This window comes from Chiloscyllium plagiosum, chromosome 2 (genome assembly GCF_004010195.1).
Source record: "Chiloscyllium plagiosum isolate BGI_BamShark_2017 chromosome 2, ASM401019v2, whole genome shotgun sequence".
Lineage (NCBI taxonomy): Eukaryota > Metazoa > Chordata > Chondrichthyes > Orectolobiformes > Hemiscylliidae > Chiloscyllium > Chiloscyllium plagiosum.
In genome coordinates this window covers 11,277,613-11,302,357 of record NC_057711.1, presented here as the reverse complement: position 1 = coordinate 11,302,357, position 24,745 = coordinate 11,277,613, and the positions used below count along the sequence as shown (strand labels likewise).

The following is a 24,745-nucleotide window of genomic DNA, read 5'->3' as shown; positions in this document are numbered from 1 at the left end:
TGCTGGGCCCCTTGCTGAGGTATTGTATCATCGATTGCCGTAGGTGAGGATTTGGAAGACTGGAGGTTGGCAAACATGGTGCCACCAGTTAAGGAAGGTGGTAAGGACAAGCTAGGGAACTGTAGACCAGTGAGCCTGACGTCGGTGGTGGGCAAGTTGTTGGAGGGGCTCCTGAGGGACGGGATGTACATCTATTTGGAAAGGCAAGGACTGATTAGGGATAGTCAACATGGCTTTTTGTGTGGGAAATAGTGTCTCACTAACTTGATTAAGTCTTTTGAAGAAGTAACAAAGAGGATTGATGAGGGCAGAGTGATGGACATGAACTAGATGGACTTCAGTAAGGCATTCGACCAGGTTCCTGGTAGACTGGTTAGAACACGCTGAATAGAGGGAGAACCAGCTACTTGGATACAGACCTGGCTCGAAGGTAGAAGACTGATCGTGTTAGTAGCGAATTGCTTTTCAGACAGAGGCCTGTGACCAGCGGTGTGCCACTAGGATCAGTACAGGGTCCGGTGCTTTTCGTCATTTTATATAAATGATTTGGATAGAACATCGGAGGTATAGTTAGTAAGTTTGCAGATGACACAAAAATGGAGGTGTAGTGGACAGCAAAGAAGATTACCTCAGTGTACAATAGGATCTTGATCAGCTGGGCCCAGGAGTGGCTTTAGTGTAGATAAATGTGAGGTGATGCATTTTGGAAAGACAAATCAGAGCAGGACTTATACACTTAATGGTAAGGTCCTGGGGAATGTTGCTGAACAAATAGACCTTGGAGTGCAGATTCATAGTTCCTTGAAAGCAGAGTCGCAGGTAGATAGGATAATGAAGAAGGTTTGGTATGCTTTCCTTTATTGATCAGAGCATTGAGTATAGGAGTTGGGAGGTTACGTTGTTGCTGCAGGATATTGGTTAGGCCACTAATGGAATACTACATTCAATTCTGGTCTCCCGCTGTGGGAAGGATGTTGTGAAACTTGAAAGGGTTCAGAAAAGATTACAAGGATGTTGCCAGGGTTGGAGGATTTGAGCTATGGGGAAAGGCTGAATAGGTTGGGGCTGTTTTCCCTGGAGCGTCGGAGGATGAGGGGTGACCTTATAGAGGTTTATAAAATCATGAGGGGCATGGATAGGGTGAATAGACAAGGTCTTTTCTCTGGATTGGGGGAGTCCAGAACTAGAGGGCATGCATTTAAAGTGAGTGTGGAAGGATTTAAAAGGGATCTAATGGCAACCTTTTCAAGCAGGGGGTGGTGCATGTATGGCGTGAGCTGGTATAATTGCAATATTTAAAAGGCATCTGGATGGATATGTGAATAGGAAGGGTTTAGAGGCAATTGGGACTAGATTAATTTAAGATACCTGGTCGACATGGATGAGTTAGACTGAAGGTTCTGTTTCCGTGCTGTGTATCTGACTTCATGCTTGAGACTAATTATGTTCCTGTTTGTCTCATTACTGTTTGTGGGAATTTGCTGTATCAATTAGCCTCCACATTTTCACATAATTAACAGTTCTGAAGTTTCAGAATACTTGGGATATCCCAAAGAACATGCAATGTGCTTTATGGAAGCAAGTTAATTAATTCATTTCTTAATGCCTTTTTATTATTTTTAAATTTACACACTAGTCTCCACAGGTAAGCAGCACTAGTAGTAGTTCTTCAGAGGTTGATGATGAAGATGGTGATGATGGAGAAAGCAGCAGTGAACCTCCTGCGTCTCATCCAGAGGAGATGGCTGGGAAGAGAACTGCGAGAAAGGAGGAAGTAAGGAGGGACAGTCCACCACCATCTTATCCAAGTCAGCAGGTACTCAGTGCATTAACAACCTAAGGAGGGGTGCAGGGGCAAGAAAGGACCAGTGTTTGAAAAATGAAATAACTGAAAACAAATTCTGGAAATAAAACTGGAGGTAACATCTAAATGATAAAGTGTCGACTCTTCTTTGGTCATTTCCAGTGAAAAGGAAGACAGTTGAAATTTAGATTTTGAAAATCTGTACCACAGAAAGCTGTAGATATGAACTTACTAAATGTACAATATCTTATACACTCTAGTCTCCACAGGTAAGCAGCACTAGTAGTAGTTCTTCAGAGGTTGATGAAGAAGATGGTGATGATGGAGAAAGCAGCAGTGAACCTCCTGCATCTCATTCTTTAGCCTATCAGCCAAGGCAATCTCTTTTACAACCAACCACATTATTATATGTTAATGTTTTTGGAGGGACGATAAGTTTAAGGTTGTTTTTTTAATGGAATTGTAGTCTTTTTAAAAAATGGGACATTGTGTACCAGTGGTGATACAAATGTACATAAGTCATTGGTTAAGCTGCTTTTAGATTTCTGTTTTTGAATTTGTGCAACACTCAAGACCGTGGGAAAACATGCAAAAAAAATTTACTACAATGATAAAAGGTATGAAGATCTTTGTATTAGACAGTACTTGAAGAATTGGAGTTGTTTAGCAGCTAATATTAAATCAGTGAAAGAGAGAGCGCATGCAGAAAAACTCAGCATGTCTGACAACATTTACAGACAGCAATAGAGCTAATGTATTGTCGACCCCTCAGTAATGGTGTCAGTTCGTACAAGATGCACATTTTTTTTAAAAAAAAGTATTTAATATCTGATAAAGCTGCTTAAGGTGTTTTCTTTTCTTTCAAAGGCTGACCAGGTCCAAAATGTTTGTGAATGCCATGTCTGTAAGCAAGAAGGCTCAGGGTTGAACACATCTGCACTTGCAGCTGGGCGTCTCCCTAGCAGCCACCAGTTTTTACCCACAGAAAAGCCTTCCCATCCTGCTCTTCACCTCTACCCCCATATCCATGGGCATTTACCACTACACACCATCCCTCATCTGCCTCGGCCTCTCCTCCATCCGACTCTGTATGCAGCTACTCCACCATTCACACACAATAAGGTAAGACATTCTCCTGGTGTGAAAAGGAGAGGGTTTTCCTTCCATGTTTACTTGACTTGTACCCAAGCACCTTCCTGAATGATATTATCTTGAAAATCGTTTAATTTTTATGTGCACCAGCAGTACAGATTTGATGTATATTGTATTTAGGATTTCTCTTGATTTTAGCTTCAAACCTAACAACTTGTTTCCTTGAAAGTGGAGTCACAGGTAGACAGGGTGGTGAAGATGGCATTGGCACACTTGCCTTCATTGATCAGGATATTGAGTGTAGGAATTGGTACATGTTGTGGTTGTACAGGACTTAGGAGAGGCCACTTTCAGAATGCTGCATACAATTCTGGTCACCCTTCTATAGGAAGGATGTTGTGAGAGTGTGCAGAAAAGAATTCCAAGAATGTTGCCAGGACTAGAGGGTTTGAGCTCAGGGAGAGGCTGAATAGGCTGAGGGGTGACTTTATAGAGGTTTATAAAATTATGAGAGGCATAGAAAGGATGAGTAGCCAGGATCATTTTTCTAGCATTTGGAAGTCCAAAAACTAGACTGTGTAGGTTTAAGGTGAGAGGGGAAAGATTTGAAAAGGACCTCAGGGGCAACTTTATCAAACAGAGAATGGTGTATGTATGGAATGAGCTGCCAGAGGAAGTGGTGGAGACTGGTACAATTACAGCATTTAAGACATTTGGTCAAGTACATGAATAGGAAGAAGTTAGAAGGATATGAGCTAAATGCTGGCAAATGGGACTAGGTCAGATTGGGATGTTTTGTCAGTGTGGATAAGTCGGATTAAAGGGTCTGTTTCTACGCTGTATGATTTTTGTAACTGATTTTGTTCTTTGTTTGGGCAAACAGCTGAAACTCCCCATTGATACGTGGCTGAAGACTGCACATCTATCTTTTCTGTTCCTAGTATCTTTGTCATCCTGTCTCTCGCTTTAAGGAAAATCATTTGAAACACATTAACTTAGTGGGCAGAGAGGGCAGTTATCCAAATGCTATACATGTACCTGTGTAATGTATGAATTCCCATTGGAATCCGAAGGAATTGTGATGAAAGTTAGATTATGGGGAGTGATCATTAAACCCTGTTTGTACATCTTGGAATTTGGAAGGCTGAAGATCCATTTGATGTTTTAGGATTCTGAAATGAATTCCAAATGAGGATCCAAGTTTTTCTTACTGATCGAGGATGCCTAGATTAAGGGAAAAACAACATTAAAGCCACGTCTTTCAGGAGAAGTTAGGAAACACTCTTTCCCCCAAAGTTTGAGAAGTGTGGAACCCTCTCCCACAAAAATATGTAGACCAAACTTAATTTATTTTTAATCTATTATCAGCCAATGTTTGTGCACCAAATTTAGAAAAGCATGTAGAACTCTGGTGCGTGGATAGAGTTAATATACAGATCAAACATGATCTCTGTGAATGGCAGAATAAGCTCGAGATTGAATGGTCTCCAGTGTTGGAGCACTATTGGAAAGAATGGGTGTTCCTTTGGGATAAATAGGAATAGCAAGCAGATGTAGTTTAGTCAGCAAGGGTAAAGAAATAGTAAAAACTGATAAATTGAGATTGGTACCCCAGTGCAATCTTGCACAAGTGATGCATTGAGAGAGAGAGAGAGAGAGACAGATTTTTTGCAAGAGCTCAGGCCAGGTGTTATACCTGTTGCACCATTTAAAGAGCAATCTGTTCCTTGCATGTTCTGGCCAATGATCTTCTGACAACATGTAACTTAGATTAACTGTTAGATATCTCATTGCTGTCTTGATGTGCATAAAGTGACTTTTTCACTTCCTTACATAATTGACTGCACTTCAAAGAAAAATAATGTATTTGTTGGGGTTCTATGCAAAGCAGTTTATAGCCATCTAAATGCGTTTGAAGTGTAATCACTGCTGCACTGTAGGAAGCACAGTAGCTGGCTTGCTCATAGCAACCTCACACGAACAGCAAAGTAATACTGACCAGATCTCTCCTTTTGTAAGTTGATTGAAGGACAAAGTGTGAGCAGCACACCTGAGAACTTCTGCTCTTCAGAATAGTGCCATGGAAGCTAGCTCCCAAGCAAATAATATGATCTCAAATTAATGTCTCACCTGAAGATCATAACTGTAACATTGCAGGACTCGCACAGAACTGCACTGGGATGACGATTGTGATTTCTGTGCTGAAGTCATGAGGTGGAACTTTGCCAAAGGCAGTAGTATATTGGTGATGTCACTAGATTGCTAATCCAGAATGCCAATCATGCTCTGGGGGGACTGAACTCAAATTACACCACAGCAGGTGGTCAAATGACTATATTACCATTGCCAATTGTTGTGAAAATCCATCTGATTCACAGTTGTCTTTTTGGGAATGGAGATCTGCCATCCTTAACTGGTCTTGCCCAGCCTACATGTTTCTCTCGATTCAGAGCACTGTGGTTGATTCTTAACTTACCTCTGATATGGTCTAACAAGCCATTCAGTTGTAATATAACCACAAAAAAGTGTCAGAAAATGTATCATACAGGAACAGCACCTAAACACTGGAAACAACAGCAGCACACTCGGCTCTGTCAACCTTGTGAAGTTTTTCTTTGTAACACCTAAGGTTTAAAGCCAAAATTGGGAGAGCTATCTGACAAACTACTCAAATGATAACAAAACATGGTCATGCTCTGAGAATTGTACCTTAGTGTCTCAGGTGCCATTAGTGGGTATGACCTGTCCCACCAGCAGGACAGACCCAATAGAGGTAGCAGTGCAATGATGTATATGGGAGCGGGTTACTTTGGGAATCCTCAGCATTACTCCAGACCCTATGAAGTGTTATGGTGTTCAATTAAACATTGACAGGTAAACTTTCTGCTGATTACCATGTACACCTTCCAGTCAGCTGATGAATTAGTGCTTTTACTTGTTGAACGCCACTTGGAAGCTATTTGGGGTGGGAAGGGCATAGAATATGTTCTGGGTCGTGGCATCAGTGTCCATCATTACATGTGGCCTAACCTCACTACTTGCTGAGCTGGTCAAATCCAAAAAGACATGGCTGCTGCTAGACTGAGGGTGGTGAGGGAATCAACAAGAGGGAAAAATATACTTGACTTCATCCTCACTAATCAGCCTGCTAGCCTGTCTGTGTCACTAATAGTAAGAATCTTATTGAAGATGGTCCCACATGGTGATAAAGGGTATCACCCCACAGAATAGGATTTCAAACAGATATTGCAACTCAAGACTGGACATAGGTACTGTCGGGCATCAGCAACAGTAGAATTGTACTCAAACACAATCTGCTACCAATAGCCTGGCATATCCCCCACTCTGCCATTATCACCAAGCCAGGCGATCAGTCCCGATTCAAAGAAGAGTGATGGAAGGCATACCAGAAACAGCACGAAGTGTAGCTAAAAGTGAGGTGTCAACCTGGTGAAGTTACAAAGCAGGACTACTTGCATGCCAAACAGCATAAGTAGCAAGTGGTAGACAAGCTAAGCAATTCCATAATCAACAGATCAGATCAAAGCTCTGCAGTTCTACCACATCCAGTTGTGAATGGTGTGAATAATTAAACAACTCACTGGAAGAGATGGCAGCTGCACAAGTGTCCCCATCCTCAATGATGGGGGAGCATATCCATCAGTACAAAAGATCAGACTGACTCATTTGTTACATTCTTCAGCCAGATGTCCCAAGATTCATCTCAACCTTCTTCAGAGATCCCTATAATTTTAGATGCCAATCTTCAGCCAAATTAATTCAGTATGATATTAAGAAACTGAAGAAGGCATTTCTTCAAGGGGTAGGGGCTCTGAAAAACCCTGACTAAAACTCTTGCTCCAGAACTTGCTGTGCCCCTATCTAAGCGTTATATAGCTACAACACTGGCATCTACCTGGCAAGTGGAAAATTGACCTGGTAGTCCTGTACACGTAAAGCAGCACAAATCCAACTTAGCTGACCACAGCCCCATTAGTCTACTCTCGATCATCATCAAAGTGATGGAAGTGGTCAAGAATATTGCTATCAAGCAGCACTTGCTTTGCAGTCACCTGCTCATTGTGGGTGGCACAGTGGTTAGCACTGCTGCCTCGCAGCGCCAGAGACCCGGGTTCAATTCCCGCCTCAGGCGACTGACTGTGTGGAGTTTGCACGTTCTCCCCGTGTCTGCGTGGGTTTCCTCTGGGGTCTCCGGTTTCCTCCCACAGTCCAAAGATGTGCAAGTCAGGTGAATTGGCCATGCTAAATTGCCCGTAGTGTTAGGTAAAGGGGTAAATGTAGGGGTATGGGTGGGTTACGCTTCGGCGGGTCGGTGTGGACTTGTTGGGCCGAAGGGCCTGTTTCCACACTGTAAGTAATCTAATCTAATCTAATCTAAATCTAATCTAATCTAATCTAATCATTAATTTTCATTTTTGAATTCTGCCAGTGTCACTCAGCCCCTGACTTTATTGCAGCCTTAGTCGTGAGGTAAGGTAACTGCCCTTGACATAAGGTCATCATTTCACCAAGTAGGGCAACAAGGAGGTGAAGCAAAATTAAGTTCAGTGCGAATACTCAAAGCTGGTTGGAATCATACCTAGCACTAATGAAAATAGTTGTATGTCAGTCATTTCAGCTCCAGGACATCTCTGCGCAATTCCTCAAGGTAATGTCCTTCGTCCAACTGTCTTCAGCTGCTACATCAATGACTTTCCCTTCATCATAAGGTCAGAAGTGAAATACTAACTGATGTTTACAGTATTGAGCACTGTTTTGTGACTCCTCTGAAACTGAAACAGTCAATGGCCAAATGCTGCAAGGTCTAGACAATATTCAGGTTTGGGCAGAAAAGTGGCAGGTAATATTGTCTGGTATTTGTATAGCACCAATGATCATCAACAAGAGAGAATATTTTAATAATAACCCCTTCACTTGACATATAATAGCAATTGACCAGACTTGAGCTGGGCAAGCTATGGAAATACTACAGCCACAAGAACGGGTCAGAGTGAGTTTTGAGAAAATTGAGGTTCAGGTTGAGATTCTGGATGTATGTTTGCTCACTGAGCTGGAAGGTTCGTTTTCAGACGTTTGATGATCCAACCAGAACTCTATCAACAAACACATTGACTTGGATTCTATTTACCACTCCCTGAGAAAAAGAACAGGAAATGATGTCACCATGGGAAATGACATCAGCAACCCAAGGAGAAGCAAACATATAAATTATGAACCACTAGTGCTTCATTCAAAGGCTGACTGAAGATGTCTGAAAATAAACCTAGTTCAGTGAGCAAACCTACATCCAGAGCAAGTCAGAGTGTAGGAATCCTACAGTGAATAACCTCAACCGCTGACATGCTAAAGCATGTCCCCCATCTATAGGACAAGTCAGGATTATGCCTGATGAGTGCAGCTCCAACAGCGCTCAGGAAGCTTGATGCCATCCAGGATAAAACAGACCACTTAGTTGGCACCAATTCCACAAATATTCATGACCTACGACTGCTCAATAACAGGGGTGTGTACCATCTTCAAGATGCACTGCAGAAATTCACCAATGCTGATTAGTCTGTACCTACTAAACCTATAGCCACGATCATCTAGAAGGACAAGGACAGCAGGTACATGGATAGTAACTTGCAGGTGGTATTCCCAAGGCAGTCACAATCCAGACTTGAAATACATCGCTGTTGTATGATGTCAGATATTTGGGAATTCCCTTCCTAATAGTATTGTGGATGTACCTACACCAAATATACTACAGCAGTTCAAGAAGGCGCCAGCAAGACCTTGAGGGCATGGGAGGGTGGGCATTCACTGTTCAGTCAAGCGGTGAAATCCACACCCACTGAATATTTAAAACCTCAGAACCTTGTGCGTTGAAGCAAGAATGCTGCTAACCTTTGACAGCTGAAACTTGACATTTTTTCTGTCTGAAGTGTTGTGTTTCTCTCTTTAGTAATTATATTACAAAACATGTTTGTTCAGAACCATTATCAATAATGAGTCTTTCCTCTATATAATGTAGAGTACTGGGTCTCAACACAGTGCCATGGTGTAATTAATTATAACTGTCTAATTTTGCTTTCCTTTGCAGGCTCTTCCATCAGCCCCACCTCCCAATCATACGAGCAAACATCAGGTGTTCAATGCTTCCCTGCAGGACCACATCTATCCAAGTTGTTTTGGTAGTACAGACTGGAACAACCCACTGCTTACATCCCATAAATTGGCAAGTCTGTGGGGATCAGAGTTAATCAATGGGGATAAGCCGTGGAACCCTGCTGCTTTTCTACCAGAAACATTATCTGGTAAGGAGCTGCACTTCATATTTCAATTAACTTAAGAGAAAAGAAACCCTTTAATTTTGGTCACTCTTTGGCACTGTCCTATGAATTGCTGCTGCTTGACTTTTCAGAAGGCAGCATTAATTTAATACTATAGTTTTGATTCTAAAGCAGTAACTTTGAAATTTCTAAATGCTATTCTGGTATCTTTGAACAAAAAATCTAATTGATTGCATCCCTTACCTTTTTCAAAACTGCCCGTTCCCAGCTGTCTGTAAATGTGTCAGATAATTCTTTATTGCGTGTTTAAATCCAGTCCAGGATGAAGGAATGAAATTCCTTGAGCCATAAGGGTCATGTGCATGTTAAGTTTGGGAAGCTTATATCCAACTGTCATATTCTCCGGCAGCGCATCTACCAATGAGTCAATGCTATCCTTTCATATAAAGACAGGTTATTTCCATAAAGTTTTAATTTTTTATTGGTATTTTTATGAATTCTCATGTGTAAGATGAAAATGGACAAAATGTCTGTGTTCAGAAATGCACGCTAATCACCAAATTCTTCCCGACACAATTATGATTGTAGCTAACCTCATTGAGTTTGTACTTTGCAGAATCCTGCTCCTTGTGTGAAATTAGTCTATTTCCCTCCTACTTAAGTGCACTGCCAATAGCGTTAGACCTGTGAAAAGAGAGTTCAATTCAACTGTGGTGATTCTAGTTATGAGATGGGCTTGTCACCTCTTTGCAGAAGAGTGAATTGGCAACATACCAGCTGTGTGGCTGGAGGGCAGCTCTGGTATTTTCTCACCTGTTCTGAAAGTCAACTAGCAAGCTGCATGAGAACATTGTCACCTTGAATACTTGTCTCAGCAAATTTGGTTCACCCATTTAATATCGTTGTACGCCTAAACACCCAAGGAGCTGGTCAAAATATTCTCAAAAGACTTTGATATGTCCATACATAGATGTTCTGACAAAATCAGTGGTTCAAAGTCTTGCCTGCATCTTTATCAGCCTGCTAGATGACGCTTTACTGACGGAGGACAGATGAATTTAATACCTTACTTAAAAAAACTGGAATAATATTAACATGATCCAAGTATGGTCTGAAATTATGGTCCTTGTGAAGGTACTACAGGTCCAAGGTAATTTAGTAAAGGCAGAAGATAAGTTTGCAGTAATTACCATCTACATTTCTCATTTACTATAGGTGATATGTTGGGGCCACCACTCCCAGAGATTAGGCCCGAAGCACTTCCCCCCACAACGAGCGCAGAAACAGCTGTCACGGACACCAAGGAGAAAAAGCCCACATCTAGGAAAAAATGTCTCTACAACACCCCTCCTTCTGTGGAAACAAATAAAGTCATCATGGCAACATCCTCAGCCACCTCCTCTGTCTCATCAACAGCCACAACTGTACAATCTAGCTCCAATCAATTTAAGGTTTCATCCAAAAGACCAACGTCGCTAGGTAAAGCCAACCTATTCAATGTAGTTTCACTTCAGGTGAAGCCAAATTATTTGACACATCAAATTTACACAGGTGTCCTTTCTAAATGTTCTTTTATCCAATGTATCTTCCAGTGTGTTTGGATTTAATCAGTCAGTGTTGTACAGAAGAATGCCTTTAGCTGATCATATCTACAGAGATTTCATTTTTTGTTATTGATATTATTGCAATGAGCATAATTTGTTGTCTTGTTTTCCTTCTTTTGGTCATTGGTCTAATTTCTTGATAGGTTTGCTACTTGCTAGGTTCCATTTCCAGAAGTGTTGGGCAGGTCCCCATAATATTTCCAGAATTATGATTTTTAAAAATATTTTTGACAACTGAAGTTTCTGCAGCTAAGTCCAGTGCTTTCCTCCTGTAAATGTAGTGTTCTCTTGCCATCCCAAAGTTCAACTGTTTAGATCAGTTAACTTTGAAGATTAATAAATGTATCCACTCGAGAGAGTATTCCTTTTGGGAAGAGGGCTACAATGATCTCACCTTATTGATGTTAGATATTTGTGCACTTTATAGCTGTGGCTCTTGCTGAGGGATTGTGTTCAAGCCCCACTCCAAAGATTTGAACATAATCTAATTTCTTGACTTGGGAGGAGATGGCCTGGTGCTACTATCATGAAAGTAGTAATTCGGGGACCCAGCTTTGAATCCTGCCATGGCAGATGATGGAATTTAAAGTCAATAAAAAATATTTGCAGTTAAGAATCTAATGATGACCATGAAATCGTTGTTGATTGTTGGAAAAATCCATCTTGTTCTCTTACATCCTTCAGGGAAGGAATCCGTTGTCCTTACTTGATCTGTCCCTTGTGACTGCAGACCCACAGGAATTTTGGTGACTCTGGGCAATTAGGGATGGACGGTAAATGCTGACCAAAGAGTTGACGCCCACACTCTGAACAATTTTTTTAAAACTTGGACTGCACCAAAGCAGATTTGCTTTAAACCAAGGATCTGCGTGCACACTCAGCAGTAGGTAAAAAGTGCCAGGAAGTCAGGCACTTTTTCCCAGACTTCTAACCAGTACTTATCTGTCAATGTCATCATTCTCATTCAAAAAGGATGGTTTGCTAATTATTTCAGTTTTTGTTTACAAACAGACAAGGAGCAGGAGTAAGCCGCTTGGCACCAGAAGGCTTTGTTAGGCTAAAAGTACCTCATGGGTTAGATTAGATTAGATTACTTACAGAATGGAAACAGGCCCTTCGGCCCAACAAGTCCACACCGACCCACCGAAGCGCAACCCACCCAGACCCATTCCCCTACATTTACCCCTTCACTTAACACTATGGGCAATTTAGCATGGCCAATCCACCTAAGCTGCACATTCTTTTTTTGGATTGTGGGAGGAAACCGGAGCACCTGGAGGAAACCCACGCAGACACTGGGAGAATGTGCAAACTCCACACAGAGTGTCGCCTGAGGCGGGAATTGAACCCGGGTCTCAGGCACTGTGAGGCAGCAGTGCTAACCACTGTGCCACCGTGCTGCCCAAGGGTCTGGTCAAAATGATTACAAAAAACACGTGCACTTCAATATGAAGCAAATTTATTAGCTTAATCTACTTGATGTATATTAGAGACATATGCAAATAACTGAGTGAATCAATTATCTAAGTGAGTCCCGCACAGCCTACTATCTGACTAGATTCCCTACAGTATGGAAACAGGCCATTTGGCCCAAGTCCACACCGACCCTCCAAACAGTAACCCACCCAGACCTACTCCCCTACCCTATACTTAGCTCCAACTAATGCACCTAACACTTGGGCAATTTAGCATGGCCTATTCACCTGATCTGCACATCTTTGGATTGTGGGAGGAAACCAGAGCACCCAGAGGAAACCCACACGGACACGGGGAGAATGTGCAAACTCCACACAGACAGTCAACCGAGGCAGGAATCGAACCCAGGTCCCTGGTGCTGTAAGGCAGCATTGCTTGCCATTGAGCCACTGTACCACCCATCTGTTTGGTGACGGTGGCACTCTGAGCCATATCTCAGATTCCAGGCACAATTTTCATGAGTCCCAGACTGAGGATGAAAAGTCTGATGAATGGGGCGAATATTAATATTTAACTCTTTTTGCAATCTAAGATCATGAATCCCAGTTTTGTAACACTTTACTTCCAGATATTCCATTGTGGAGAAAATAAGTTGAAAACCTCTCCAGGTGGTTCCATGTTAACTACACAAAAAACAAGTTCCCATAACCAATCAAAGATATGTAGTTATCTCCTGGTCAAAAAAGGCATGTTATTTGCATCAAGCCTATTTTCATATATCTTTCCACTTTGCTTCAGTTGCTCATTGCCCTGAGCAATTAACTCTTAATGGTCTGGTTTGAAGGTAATACTTTGATCTTCATGGCTGATTTGATTGTAACCTCAAATCCACATTCCTGCCTACTGCTTATAACCTTTCACCCCATTGCTGAGCAAGAGTTTATCTACCTCTGCTCTTGTCACCTTTTCAAGAGAGTCCCTCTAGAGCAAAAATTGTGCCTCCTCTCTAATATAAACGAGTGATCCCACGTCCTTTATTCCTCTCTATGATGACCTTATTAAGATCCCTCAGGATTATATGTTCAAACAAGTTGTCTCTTCTGAACTCCAGATGTATCCAATGTTTCCTCATATCCACTCATTCCTGTCTGGTAAACTTTATTGAAAATTTTGCGCAATGTATTTACAACCTTCCGTTAAGGTGACCAGTACTGTACACAGTCTGGATTAGAGTGGTGCTGGAAAAGCATAGCAAGTCAGGCAGCATCCGAGGAGCAGGAAAACTGACATTTCTGGCAAAAGCTCCTCGTCAGGAATGGAGGCAGGGAACCTCCAGGGTGGAGAGATAATTGGGGGCAGGTGGGGCTAGGGAGAAGGTAGCAAAGAGGTACTGTAGGTGAATGGTGGTAGGGATGGAGGTGATAGGTCAGAGAGGAGGGTGGGGGAAGGTAGCAAAGAGTACAATGGATGGATGGGGTGGGGATGAAGGTGAAGGGTCAGAGGGGAGGGTGGAGCAGATAGGTGCGAAGGGAGATTGGCAAGTAGGACAGGTCATGAGGACACTGCTGAGCTGGAAGTTAGGAACTTGGGTAAGGTGGGGAGAGGGGAAATGAGGAAACTGGTGAAATCTACATTGATGCCCTGGGGTTGAAGTGTTCCGAGGCGGCAGATGAAGCATTCTTCCTCCAGGCGTTGGCTGGTGAGGGAGCAGCAGTGGAGGAGTCCCAAGACCTGCATGTCCTCGGCAGAGTGGGAGGAGAGTTGAAATGTTAGGCCAAGGGGCAGTGAGGTTGATTGGTGCGGGTGTCCCGGAGATGTTCTCTAAAGCGCTCTGCGAGAAGGCATCCAGTCTCCCCAATGTAGAAAGACTGCATCGGGACAACAGATACAACAAATGACGTAGGTGGATGTGCAGGTGAAACTTTGGATGTGGAAGGCTCCTTTGGGGCCTTGGAAGGAGGTAGTGTGGGCGCAGGTTTTACAATTCCTGCGGTGGCAGGGGAGGATGCCAGGACGGGAGGGTGGGTTGTTGGGGGGCCGTGGACCTAATCAGGTAGTCACGGAGGGAACGGTCTTTGCGGAAAGGGGTGGGGAGGGAAATATATCCCTGGTGGGGTCCATTTGGAGGTGGCGGAAATGTCAGGGGTTTATGCGAAGATTGGTAGGGTGGAAGGTGAGGACCGGGGGATTCTGTCCTTGTTACAGTTGGAGGGGTGGGGTTTGAGGGCGGAGGTACGGGATATGGATGAGATGCATTGGAGGGCATCTTCAACCACGTGGGAAGGAAAATTGCGGTCTCTAAAGAAGGAGGCCACCTAGTGTGGAACTGGTCCTCCTGGGAGCAGATTTGACGGAGGCAGAGGAATTGGGAATATGGGATAGCATTTTTGCAGGAGATAGGGTGGGAGTCGGTGGGTTTGTAAAAAAAAAAATGTCAGTGTCAAGTCGGTTGTCATTAATGGAGATGGAGAGGTCCAGGAAGGGGAGGGAGGTGTCAGATGGTCCAGATGAATTTAAGGTCGGGGTGGAATATGTTGAAGTTGACGAACTGCTCAACCTCCTCGTGGGAGCACGAGGTGCTGCCGATGCAGTCATCAACGTAGCGGAGGAAGAGGTGGGGAGTGGTGCTGGTGTAACTATGGAAGATGGACTGTTCTACGTAGCCGACAAAGAGACAGGCATAGCTGGGGTCCATACGGATGCCGATGGCTACCCCTTTTGTCTGGAGGAACTGGGAGGATTCGAAGGAGAAATTGTTGAGGGTGAGAATCCATTCAGCCAAACAAATGTGTGCCAGTGGAAGGGTACTGTTGGGGATGTCAGGAGAGGTAGAAACAGAGGGCTTGGAGGCCCTGGTCATGGTGAATGGAGGTGTAGAGGGATTGAATGTCCATGTTGAAGATGAGACGTTGGGGACTGGGGAGACTGAAGTCTTGGAGGAGGTGGAAGGTGTGGGTTAACGTATTTGGTGAGTTCCTGGACCGGGGGGATAGGTAGGTGGAGATGAGTTCGGTGGAGCAGGAGCACGCTGAGACAATGGGTCAGCTAGGGCAGTCCGGCTTGTGGATCTTGGGAAGGAGGTAGAATCGGGCGGTGCAGGGTTCCCGGACTATGAGGTTGAAAGCTGTGGGTGGGAGATCTCCTGAGGTGATGAGGTTCTGTATGGTCTGGGAGATAATGGTTTGGTGATGGGGGCGGTGGGGTCTTGGTCGAGAGGGCGGTAGGAGGAGGTGTCTTCGAGTTGGCGTCTGGCATCAGCGATGTAGAAGTCAGTGCACCAAACTACCACTGCACCCCCTTTATCTGCTGGCTTGATGGTGAAGCAGTACTGTTGATGTGGTATCACCAAGTGCCCTGTCTGACTGAAGCATAACCTACTTCTGTGTTCAGTTTCCTTTGCAATAAATAATAGCATTCTATTAGATTTCCTAATTACTTTGTGTGTGTAATTGCTTTCTGCAATTCATGTAATAGGATACCCAGATCCCTCTGCATCTCTGAGCTCTGCAATTTCTAACCATGTAGATGTTATTCTCCTTTTCATTCATGTCAAAAATGGTCAACTTCACACTTTCCCACTTAGATCCAGCTCCCTACTCTATTTTCTATGGCTAATCCACCTAGCCTGCACATCTTTAGACTGTGGGAGGCAACCCACGCACACATTGGGAGAATGTGCAAGTTTCTCAGACAGTCGCTTGAATCGAACCCGGATCCCTGGCATTGTAAGGCAGAAGTGCTGACCACTGAGCCACTGTACTGCCCTTTCTCTTGTGCAATTATGTTTTCCTTTGTAAATTTTTAGTTATTCCTTGGACATAACCTAAAAAGTGCAAACTTCTGATCTGCCACCTCTCCTTGCAGATTGTATACTTTTACTTTGTGGTAGACACTGTCTTTAATCTTTCTAGTTGAATTTGGATGGTGGGTTCATCCCTTGGAATTTTTCTTACTCATTGGATTGTATCTATTCTGTGTACTCTGAAATATCCATTAACAGTCTATTATTGCGTTTCTTTCAACCCAACATTTAATCTGATTTGCCAATTCACTTTTTCTTGCTCTGGTTTCATGGTCTCATTGTTGTCTTTGTTTAAGTTATTAATACTAGTCTCAAATCCATTCCTCCCTCCCTCAAACGGAATGGAGTATTAAATCATAGTATGGTTTCTGAAACAGAATTTATAATCTTTATAGCAAAGACACTCTTTGTTATATATGAGGTCTGATGTAGTCTGCTTCAGAACATGCTGTTCTAAGAAACAGTCCCAAAAGTATTCCATGAACTCTGCATCCAAGCTGGTTTTGCATACCTGATTTTTAGAGCCTACGTGTAGATTTAAATCTATCATGATTCCCTTTGCACTTTTTTAACAGGTTCCCATCATTTTTTCCTTAATGCTCCTCTCTCCAGTATGCTTATTATTTAGGGCAAAAGAGTAACTAGGGAGAGAATAGGGACAGTTAAAGATTGATGAGGCCATCTATAAGTGGAACCATAGGAGATCGGTGAGACCCTAAACTAATCATTTACGTCTGTATTTATTGAGGACAAAGACTAGGAAATTGGGCAACTCTGGGAAATAAATACTGATGTCTTGAAAAGAGTCCACATTACAGAAAAGGTGGTGCTGGAGGTCTTAAAACACATAAAGGTAGTTAACTCGCTTTAACCTGTTTGAGGGTCTCCCAGGACATTGTAGGAAGTTAGGGAAGAAATTGCAAGGCATCTAGCAGAGATATTTATATCATTACAGCCATGGATGAGGTATCGGGAGATCGGGGGTGGCAAATATTCTGCCATTGTATAAGAAAGGCTGCAAGAAAAAGCCAAGCAACTACAGACCGGTGAGCCTGATGTCACTGAGTTGGAGGGGATTCTGAGAGACAGGGTTTACATGCACTTTGAAAGCCAGGGGCTGATTAGGTATGGTTGGCATAACTTTGATCATAAACTGAACTGGTTTAGCAAGATACAATGTAATCTTCAGAAATTATGAAGAATTCAGTGATGAAAATGTCATTGGATATCAAAGGACGATGGTTAGATTTGCTCCAGTTGGAGCTGCTCATTGCCTGGAACTTGTGTGACGTGAATGTTAATTGCCATTTGTCAGCCCAAACCTGGAAATTGTCCTGGTCTTGCTGTATTTGGCCATGGACTACTTCAGTACCTGAGGAGTCACAAATGATGCTGCATAGTACAATCATTAGTGAACATTCCCACTCGTGACCTTATGACCAAGGAAAGGTTATTGATAAAGCAACTGAAGGTGTTTGGCTGATCCTGAGGAACTCCTGCACAGATGTCCTGACTCTGTGCTAATTGACCTCTAGCAATCACAGCCATCTTTCTTTGTGTCACATATGACTTCAACTAATGAAGAGCTTTCCATCTAATTCCCACTGATTCCTGTTTTGCTAGGGCTCCTTCATGTCAAATTAAGGTCAAACATGGCCTTGATGTCAAGGGGCAATCAATTTCATCCACATCTGGAATTCAGCTCTGTTCAGGAGCATTGTGTATGTAGGACATTCAGGTAGGCAAGCAGGCACTGAATCTGTACAAGGCAAAAGTCACAGAGTCACAGATGTACAGCACGGAAACAGACCCTTTAGTCTAACTCATCCATGCTGACCAGATATCCCAACCCAGTTAGTCCCACCTGCCAGCACCTGGCCAGTGGGTACTGCAGATGCTGGAGATTGGAGTCAAGATCAGAGTGGTGCTGGAAAAACACAGCAGATCAGGCAGCATCCAAGGAGCAAAAAAATCGACATTTCGGGCAAACGTCAATTCCTGATGAAGGGCTTTTGTCCAAAGCGTCGATTTTCCGGCTTCTCAGATGCTGCCTGACTTGTTGTGCTTTGCCAGCACCATTCTAATCTTGACACTGATTCTGTAACTTTTTGATTCTGAGTTTTAACTTTGTCCACCCCAGTCCAACACCAGCACCTCCAAGTCATATCTAAAATATCTGGTACTAAAGAAAAACAGTGCTGAATGTGGCAGCTTAAAATGGGGAGTTAATGAATGTCCACTTATGTTCTGCCTTCTCCATAGGATAGATCTTGATCAACTACTCCTTGTCAAATTCTTTCAAAATTTTGAACACTTGAATATAGCCTGACTCCTAAACTAGGTCAACTGAAAGTTGAGATGCAGACAGTGTTGCTTGGGAAAAAATTAATATGGGAGGCAAATGCTATGAGCTTTTCTAAGCTTAAAAAAAAGAAACTGTTGCAAAAGAACAGCACGTTTTTGAAATGTTTATGTAATTGAGGCAATGCATCGACAAAAGCTGTTGGGTATTTACATTTCAGATGGTGCTAAGTCAAGATGTTGACAGTTTTTTGTTTTGCTTTTGGCACAGGTGAAGTGTTCCACAGTTTAGGTAAAGAAGATCACAGACATCCCACACCAGTCGCACCGAGGAATAGCCCCACAGGTTTAACATCTCTTCCATCTCTCACACCCACGCCGCTGTCCCCTGCCTCTGCACCTCACATGTCTAACCTTGTGACTTCGCCTTTTCCAAAGACAGCTTCAACTGCTCCAGGTTTTGTCGATCCCCATTCTGGACTCTGTCCCACCTCAACTGCTGCCCCTACAGCAACGACAGAAGGTTCAGTCAGTGCTTCAGCCAGTGTCTGCAGGTGAGTATTTCTTCCTGTTATTTATTTCCGTTTCAGTGAAGCATCTTCATGTAATGTGTTGTGCAAAGCAGCTCTGGAACAAAATGTATCTAACATTTATGTAAATTTCCTGTTGAATAATTAAATGCCTTGAGTAATTGAATGCTGAGTTGCATTCACCCAAGAAGTTTGCTGTCCTCTGCCAGCAGCTGATGTTAGAATGGTGGAGGTAGCATTGATCCTGATTTCATTCTACTTTCTTTATGTAAATTAGGCAGTCACCAAAGTCTTGTTCCCAAATATTGATAAACAAACAATCTTGATAGATGATGCAGACTACTCTTATGCACTGCAGAGGGAGAGCTACATTGTTAGTCATGCCACCTTTTGGATGAGTTGTCAGTTTATTTGGTTCAGATGAATGGTAAGTGGTCCTGTGACTCCTGTCTCACCCAGTACCACCAGCAACACTGCATTACTGCCCTGTGGCATTATGCAATACATTAATTATTTCCTACATTTACCTACATAATTTGTTGTGCACAAAGACAATTCTGAGAGACCAAGGTTGCTAAGTTGACTGAAATACAAAAATTTAAACATAGAAGTGTCTAATTGTATTATGGAGCAACAGCAAGTCTCACTGAACAGCAGAGCTGAGGGAGAGCAAAGTGGGTCCAAGACTCTTATTTTAAACTAAGTAGATGCATGAAAGCAGAGCTAATGAAATTGAGCTGCCAAGTTAAGTTAAAAAGATTGGTCAACACAGATGCAGTGGCAAACATTCAAGGGAATATTTTAAGATAAAGTACAATCGTATATAAAAAAAGTAACATTTCAAGGGGTCAATTAAAGAAGTTAAAGATATCTAACTTAAGGAGAAGCCATTAGTTGCACACATTAGTGATCAGTCAGAAGACTAGACAAAAGAGTGAAGATTGACCAAAAGGTTAATAAAGGTCACAAAAATAGAATCTGAGAGAAAGTTATTAAAAACAAGTTTCTATCATTAATTATTGAAAAGAGTTAACACAGTGAACATTGACTTAGTAAGTCTGGAGAAATTAATGGTAAATAAAGAATGGCAAATGGATTGAGCAGTGTTTTTCATCAGTATATAGGATACATGTAATAAACCCCAAACAACTTTAAATGAGGAATTGGAAGGAAGAGAGGTATTTGAGAAAATTATAATCACCAGGATAATGGTGCTAAATCAATTGTTAGAGCTGGGGATTAACTGAAGTGGCCAGGCAGATGATAATGCATTAGTTTCAATTTTCCAAAATTCCCTACATTCAGGGAAAGCTTCCTTAGATCAAAAGATTGTGACTCCATTATTTAAAAAGGAATCAGGCAAATGTGAAAAAATAGTAAACTTAACATTTACCATAAGGTAGATACTAGAGGTTGTTGCTGGAGACATTATAGCTAGTACTTTGGGGGAAAAAAAAATCAAGGTAATCAGGCCAAGTCAGCATGGATTTGTGAAAGGGAAATTGTGTTTAACCAATTCAATGGATTTCTTTGAAAAAGTAATATGTACTTTGGATAAAAGGGAAATGGTGGGCGGACTCGACTCAGATTTCCAGAAGATGTTTCATGAAGTGCTATATCAAGCTTTATTGCAGGAAATAAAAGCTAGTAAAGTAAGGAATAGCACATTGGCATAGCCAGACCAGTGAGCTCACAGCAAAGTGTGTCAGCATAGATTTTATGGTTGGCAGAACAAAACCAGTATTGTACCACAGGGATCAGTGCCTGGAGCTTAAACATATTACAATTTCCATAAATAATTTGAATGCAGGGATCCAAGAAACGGCTGTTAAATTTGCTGGTAACAGCAAAAACAGGAGATATGAGTCAAACATACGGCTACAAGGGCTATAGATAGACAAGTGAGAGGGCAAAGATCTTGCAAATGGGGTATGATGTGAATATTTGAAATTGAACATTTTGGCAAGAGAAAAACTAAACACATTTTCTAAATGGTGAGTGACGCAGAACTTTGAGATGCAGTGGGACCTGGGAATCTTAATTCATGAATTATGAAAGACTAGTATTCCGGTATAGCAACTAATTAGGAAAGCTAATAAAATGTTATAGTTTGTTGCAAGAGAAATTGATTGCAAATGTAGGGTAGTTATCCTTCAGTTATATAGAGCATTAGTAGACCAAATTTGAATTACTTTTTTGATATCTAAAATTAATGGGATATCTTGTAAGGAAGCATTAATGAATATAAGCCTAGCCTATCTAGAGTCTGTTAACAATCCCACAACACCAGGTTATAGTCCAGCAAGTTTATTGGTCAATAACCTGATGTGTGATTTTTAACTTTGCCTACCTCAGTCCAACAGTGGTACCTGTTGAGCTCTTGAGCTCTCACGGCCTTATCCACAATTTCCCTTTCACAAATCCATGCTGACTTAGCCTGATTACCTTGACTTTTTTTCCCTCCAAAGTACTAGCTATCTAGAGTCTAGAAGGTGAGATGACGATTTGATTCAAACACAGTAACCTGAAGAGGCTTATCAGCATGGACATGGGGAAGATCATCCATCTTATGGGAGAATTTAGAACTGAGTTGTTAAATAAGGATAAGAATTTTTTTTTGGAGGCCTCAAAACTTTGGAACTCTGCTACCACCACCTTTCGAGAAAGAGAATCCTTGAGAATGTTTTTAAGACCAAAAAGAATAGATTCTTGGTAAACAAGGTGGTGAAAAATTCTCAGGTGGGACTGAGTGTTTACTCTGAGTTGAATTTACACCCTGATCAGCATCATTCAATGATAGAACAGGCTCAACAGAGGGAACAAGATGGAACTGCCTTCTGCTAACTCACTTGCAATGGCAAAGAGTAAGGAAAAGTCTTGCGGCAAGTGTCTCAGAGCTATAACAAAAACAAGTATAAAGGTCAGCAGGACTGGCACCATCAATGGAGGAAAAAAATAATGCTTCATGTTGCTCAAAATTTGAGAGCATGGGAGCTGAGATTGAAGAGAAATTATAATTTGTTGAATAATAGATCAATCATTGAACTTATAAAAGCAAGCTGCTTAAGAGAATAATGTCAGTTGAAAAGTACTTGTGTGAATTTGTAGAAATGAAATCATATTTATGTATTTCTTGCTCATCCCATCCTCATGAGTTCAGTTCATCTCCCATCTAAATGCAATTTGTTGCTTCTGTAGTGACCCTGACTGCGAGGGACACCCGTGTGAAAGCAGCAATGTGTACGATCATCAGCAGTTTGATGGTGAGGAGAGTCAAGATGAAGATAGCTGCTCTGAACACAGCTCTAGTACCTCAACATCAACCAATCAGAAGGAAGGAAAATACTGTGACTGCTGCTACTGTGAATTCTTTGGGCATGGCGGGGTGAGTGATTCATGCTGTTGGGTGGTTTGGGGTAGATGGAATCGTGATTCAGCAAGAGCTGCTGCCTTTGGTTCCAACTGTGGTCCACCAAATGCTTGCAAACATGCACCTTGTATGTTTCCCCAGAAAAGAAGGGCATGGGTTTTCTCAAGGAATTGCTTTTTGCTCTTAATAAGTTAAGAGCCACTCTTTCGTATTATTGTAATGAGTGTGAATTGCAGTGCTGTACCAGCCAGTGACATAAGTCAATTGTAAAAGTTGAGAAATATTTTTGTTGTAGGGGAGAATAATAATAATCACAGCCATGACTGTAATGTAACTAAAAAAAAAATCAAACAAGGAATTTCTTCCTCAGGTTGGACAGAATGTGGAGCTCAAGATGTCAAGGATGTTGAATAAATGGAATAATGACCTTTTAAGGGGAAGTTAGATAAGTGCAAGGGAGAAGGGAATAGAAGCATGTGCGGATAGTGGCATGAAGAGGAGTGGAAGGAGGAGTGGCAGAAAGTCAGGAATGAACAAGTTGTGCCAAATGACAACTTTGTGTTATATAGCCAATGAAATAGGGTACATTTCCAACAGAGTTTTCTGGATAGTAACTGTAGTGATTGTCATGTGGTTAGCCGGCTGGACCTTAGAATATGGGTTCCTGATTAGACCAGGTTGACTGCCCCAATCAGGGAGCCGTGGCTGATGGATGAGAGCAGCAGTGTCAGACATCATGTTCAGTCTGGGAACTAGCTCTGAGGGAGCTGGATTAGTGTTAGAGATTTTCCATGTGTAAATATGGGGTGACTTGGTGATGGGATACCAATCTCTCTGGAGTTACTTCAGTGACCAGAGTGGGGTTAATGATGCATCCATGTAAAAGCGCCTACTAGCTGAAGCCCAAGTGGACTTCAAACAGGCAGTATAACTGGCTTTGTCATTGGAAAATGCGGCAAGTGGAGCAAAGGCATTTGCAGGGAATTCCAATGGAAGTGGACATCCTTGTTAGTCCAACTGAGCTTGGGGAGCACCACTTGAGTGCGAACAATTGCATAGCCACACTTGGGACATATTCTGATTAGAGGGGCTTTAGGTCAGACCACAGCAAAACCCTGCAAAACAAAGCCAAGCCTTGGCTGAACAGTTGACCCTTTTTCAGGATTCAGGCTGGAAAGCCATTGTAGCTGCTGCCAGTATGTGGAAACAGCAAAAAAATCCCACTAGACCGAAGTGGAATAAGAGAATTCATAGGCCAGTATCCAGGAGAGTGCACACCCTGGAAAGTACATCTACATCTGATTTGGATGTTGCTCGCAACCAATCAAAATAAACATCTGGTTATATAGTTACCTTGGTGTAATGGAGGTCGATACCGGTGCAGCCATTTCAGTGATCGCAGAACCAATCTTTAACAAAATTCGCTCTGGGCTCCAACTCAGAAGTTTGCACAAGACCTTGGCTAGACAGAGAACGTACACCGGGGAACCTTTACAGACTGAGGGTACAACTTCAGTTCCGTTCTCTTACAAGAAGTATCTGGTTCAGTTATCACTGATTGTTGTACAAGTCTCGGGCTCAAGCTTGATGGAGTAAAATTAGTTGAGAAAAATTCACCTAGTTTGGCTCAACATTTTTCGATTAAGAAATGGCTGTCTCAGTGAAGTCTGTAATGGTTTTAAATTTTGTGGATGCCCCATTTGAATGCGTAGATGGTGATTAACAAGGCATTTAACGTGCTTGCCGTTATTGCTCAGACCTTTGAGTACAGGCATTGGGATGTCATGTTGAGTTTGTATAGGACATTAGTACTCAACAGGAGGCCCCACTATGTACAGTTCTGGTTGCCTGCTATAGAAAGGATACTATTAAATTGGAAAGGGTTCAGAAAAGATTTACTAGGATGTTGCTGGCAGTGGAGGGTTTGAGTTATAAAAATAGATTGGAATTTTTTTCACTGAAGCATAGAAGGTTGAGGGGTGACAGAGGTTTATAAAATCATGAGCACAGATAAGGTGAATAGCAAAGGCCTTTCCCGTAGGATGGAGTAGAGTCATAGAAGTGTACAGCATGGAAACAGACCCTTCGGTCCAACCCATCCATGCTGACCAGATATTCCAACCTAATCCAGTCCCACCTGCCAGCACCTGGCCCATATCCCTCCAAACCCTTCCTATTCATCCTATTCATATACCCATCCAAATGCCTTTTAAATGTTGCAATTGTACCAGCCTTCACCACTTCCCTGGCAGCTCATTCCATACACGTACTACCCTCTGTGAAAAAGGTCTCTTTTACATTGTTCCCCTCTCACCCTAAACTTCAGCCCTCTTATTCTGGACTCCCCGACCCCAGGGAAAAGACTTTGTCTATTTATCCTATCCATGCCCCTCATAATTTTGTAAACCTCTATAAAGTCACCCCTCAACCTCCGACACTCCAGGGAAAACAGCCCCAACCTGTTCAGCCTCTCCCTATAGCTCAAATCCTCCAATCCTGGCAACATCCTTGTAAATCTTTTCTGAACTCTTTC

At 42.3% G+C, this 24,745-nt stretch overlaps 1 protein-coding gene across 2 annotated transcripts in view; it reads left to right on the top strand.

Moving 5' to 3' along the window:
- The window catches only part of fam193a (family with sequence similarity 193 member A), a 227,901-nt gene that overhangs the window by 180,700 nt on the left and 22,456 nt on the right, over positions 1-24,745 (top strand). For both annotated transcript variants that reach the window (XM_043704036.1, XM_043704026.1), the window contains exons 13-18: positions 1,637-1,816; positions 2,672-2,926; positions 9,000-9,213; positions 10,405-10,668; positions 18,584-18,866; positions 22,041-22,227. In XM_043704036.1, the coding sequence (XP_043559971.1) occupies positions 1,637-1,816; positions 2,672-2,926; positions 9,000-9,213; positions 10,405-10,668; positions 18,584-18,866; positions 22,041-22,227 (1,383 nt within the window). The remainder of the gene's footprint in view (positions 1-1,636; positions 1,817-2,671; positions 2,927-8,999; positions 9,214-10,404; positions 10,669-18,583; positions 18,867-22,040; positions 22,228-24,745) is intronic.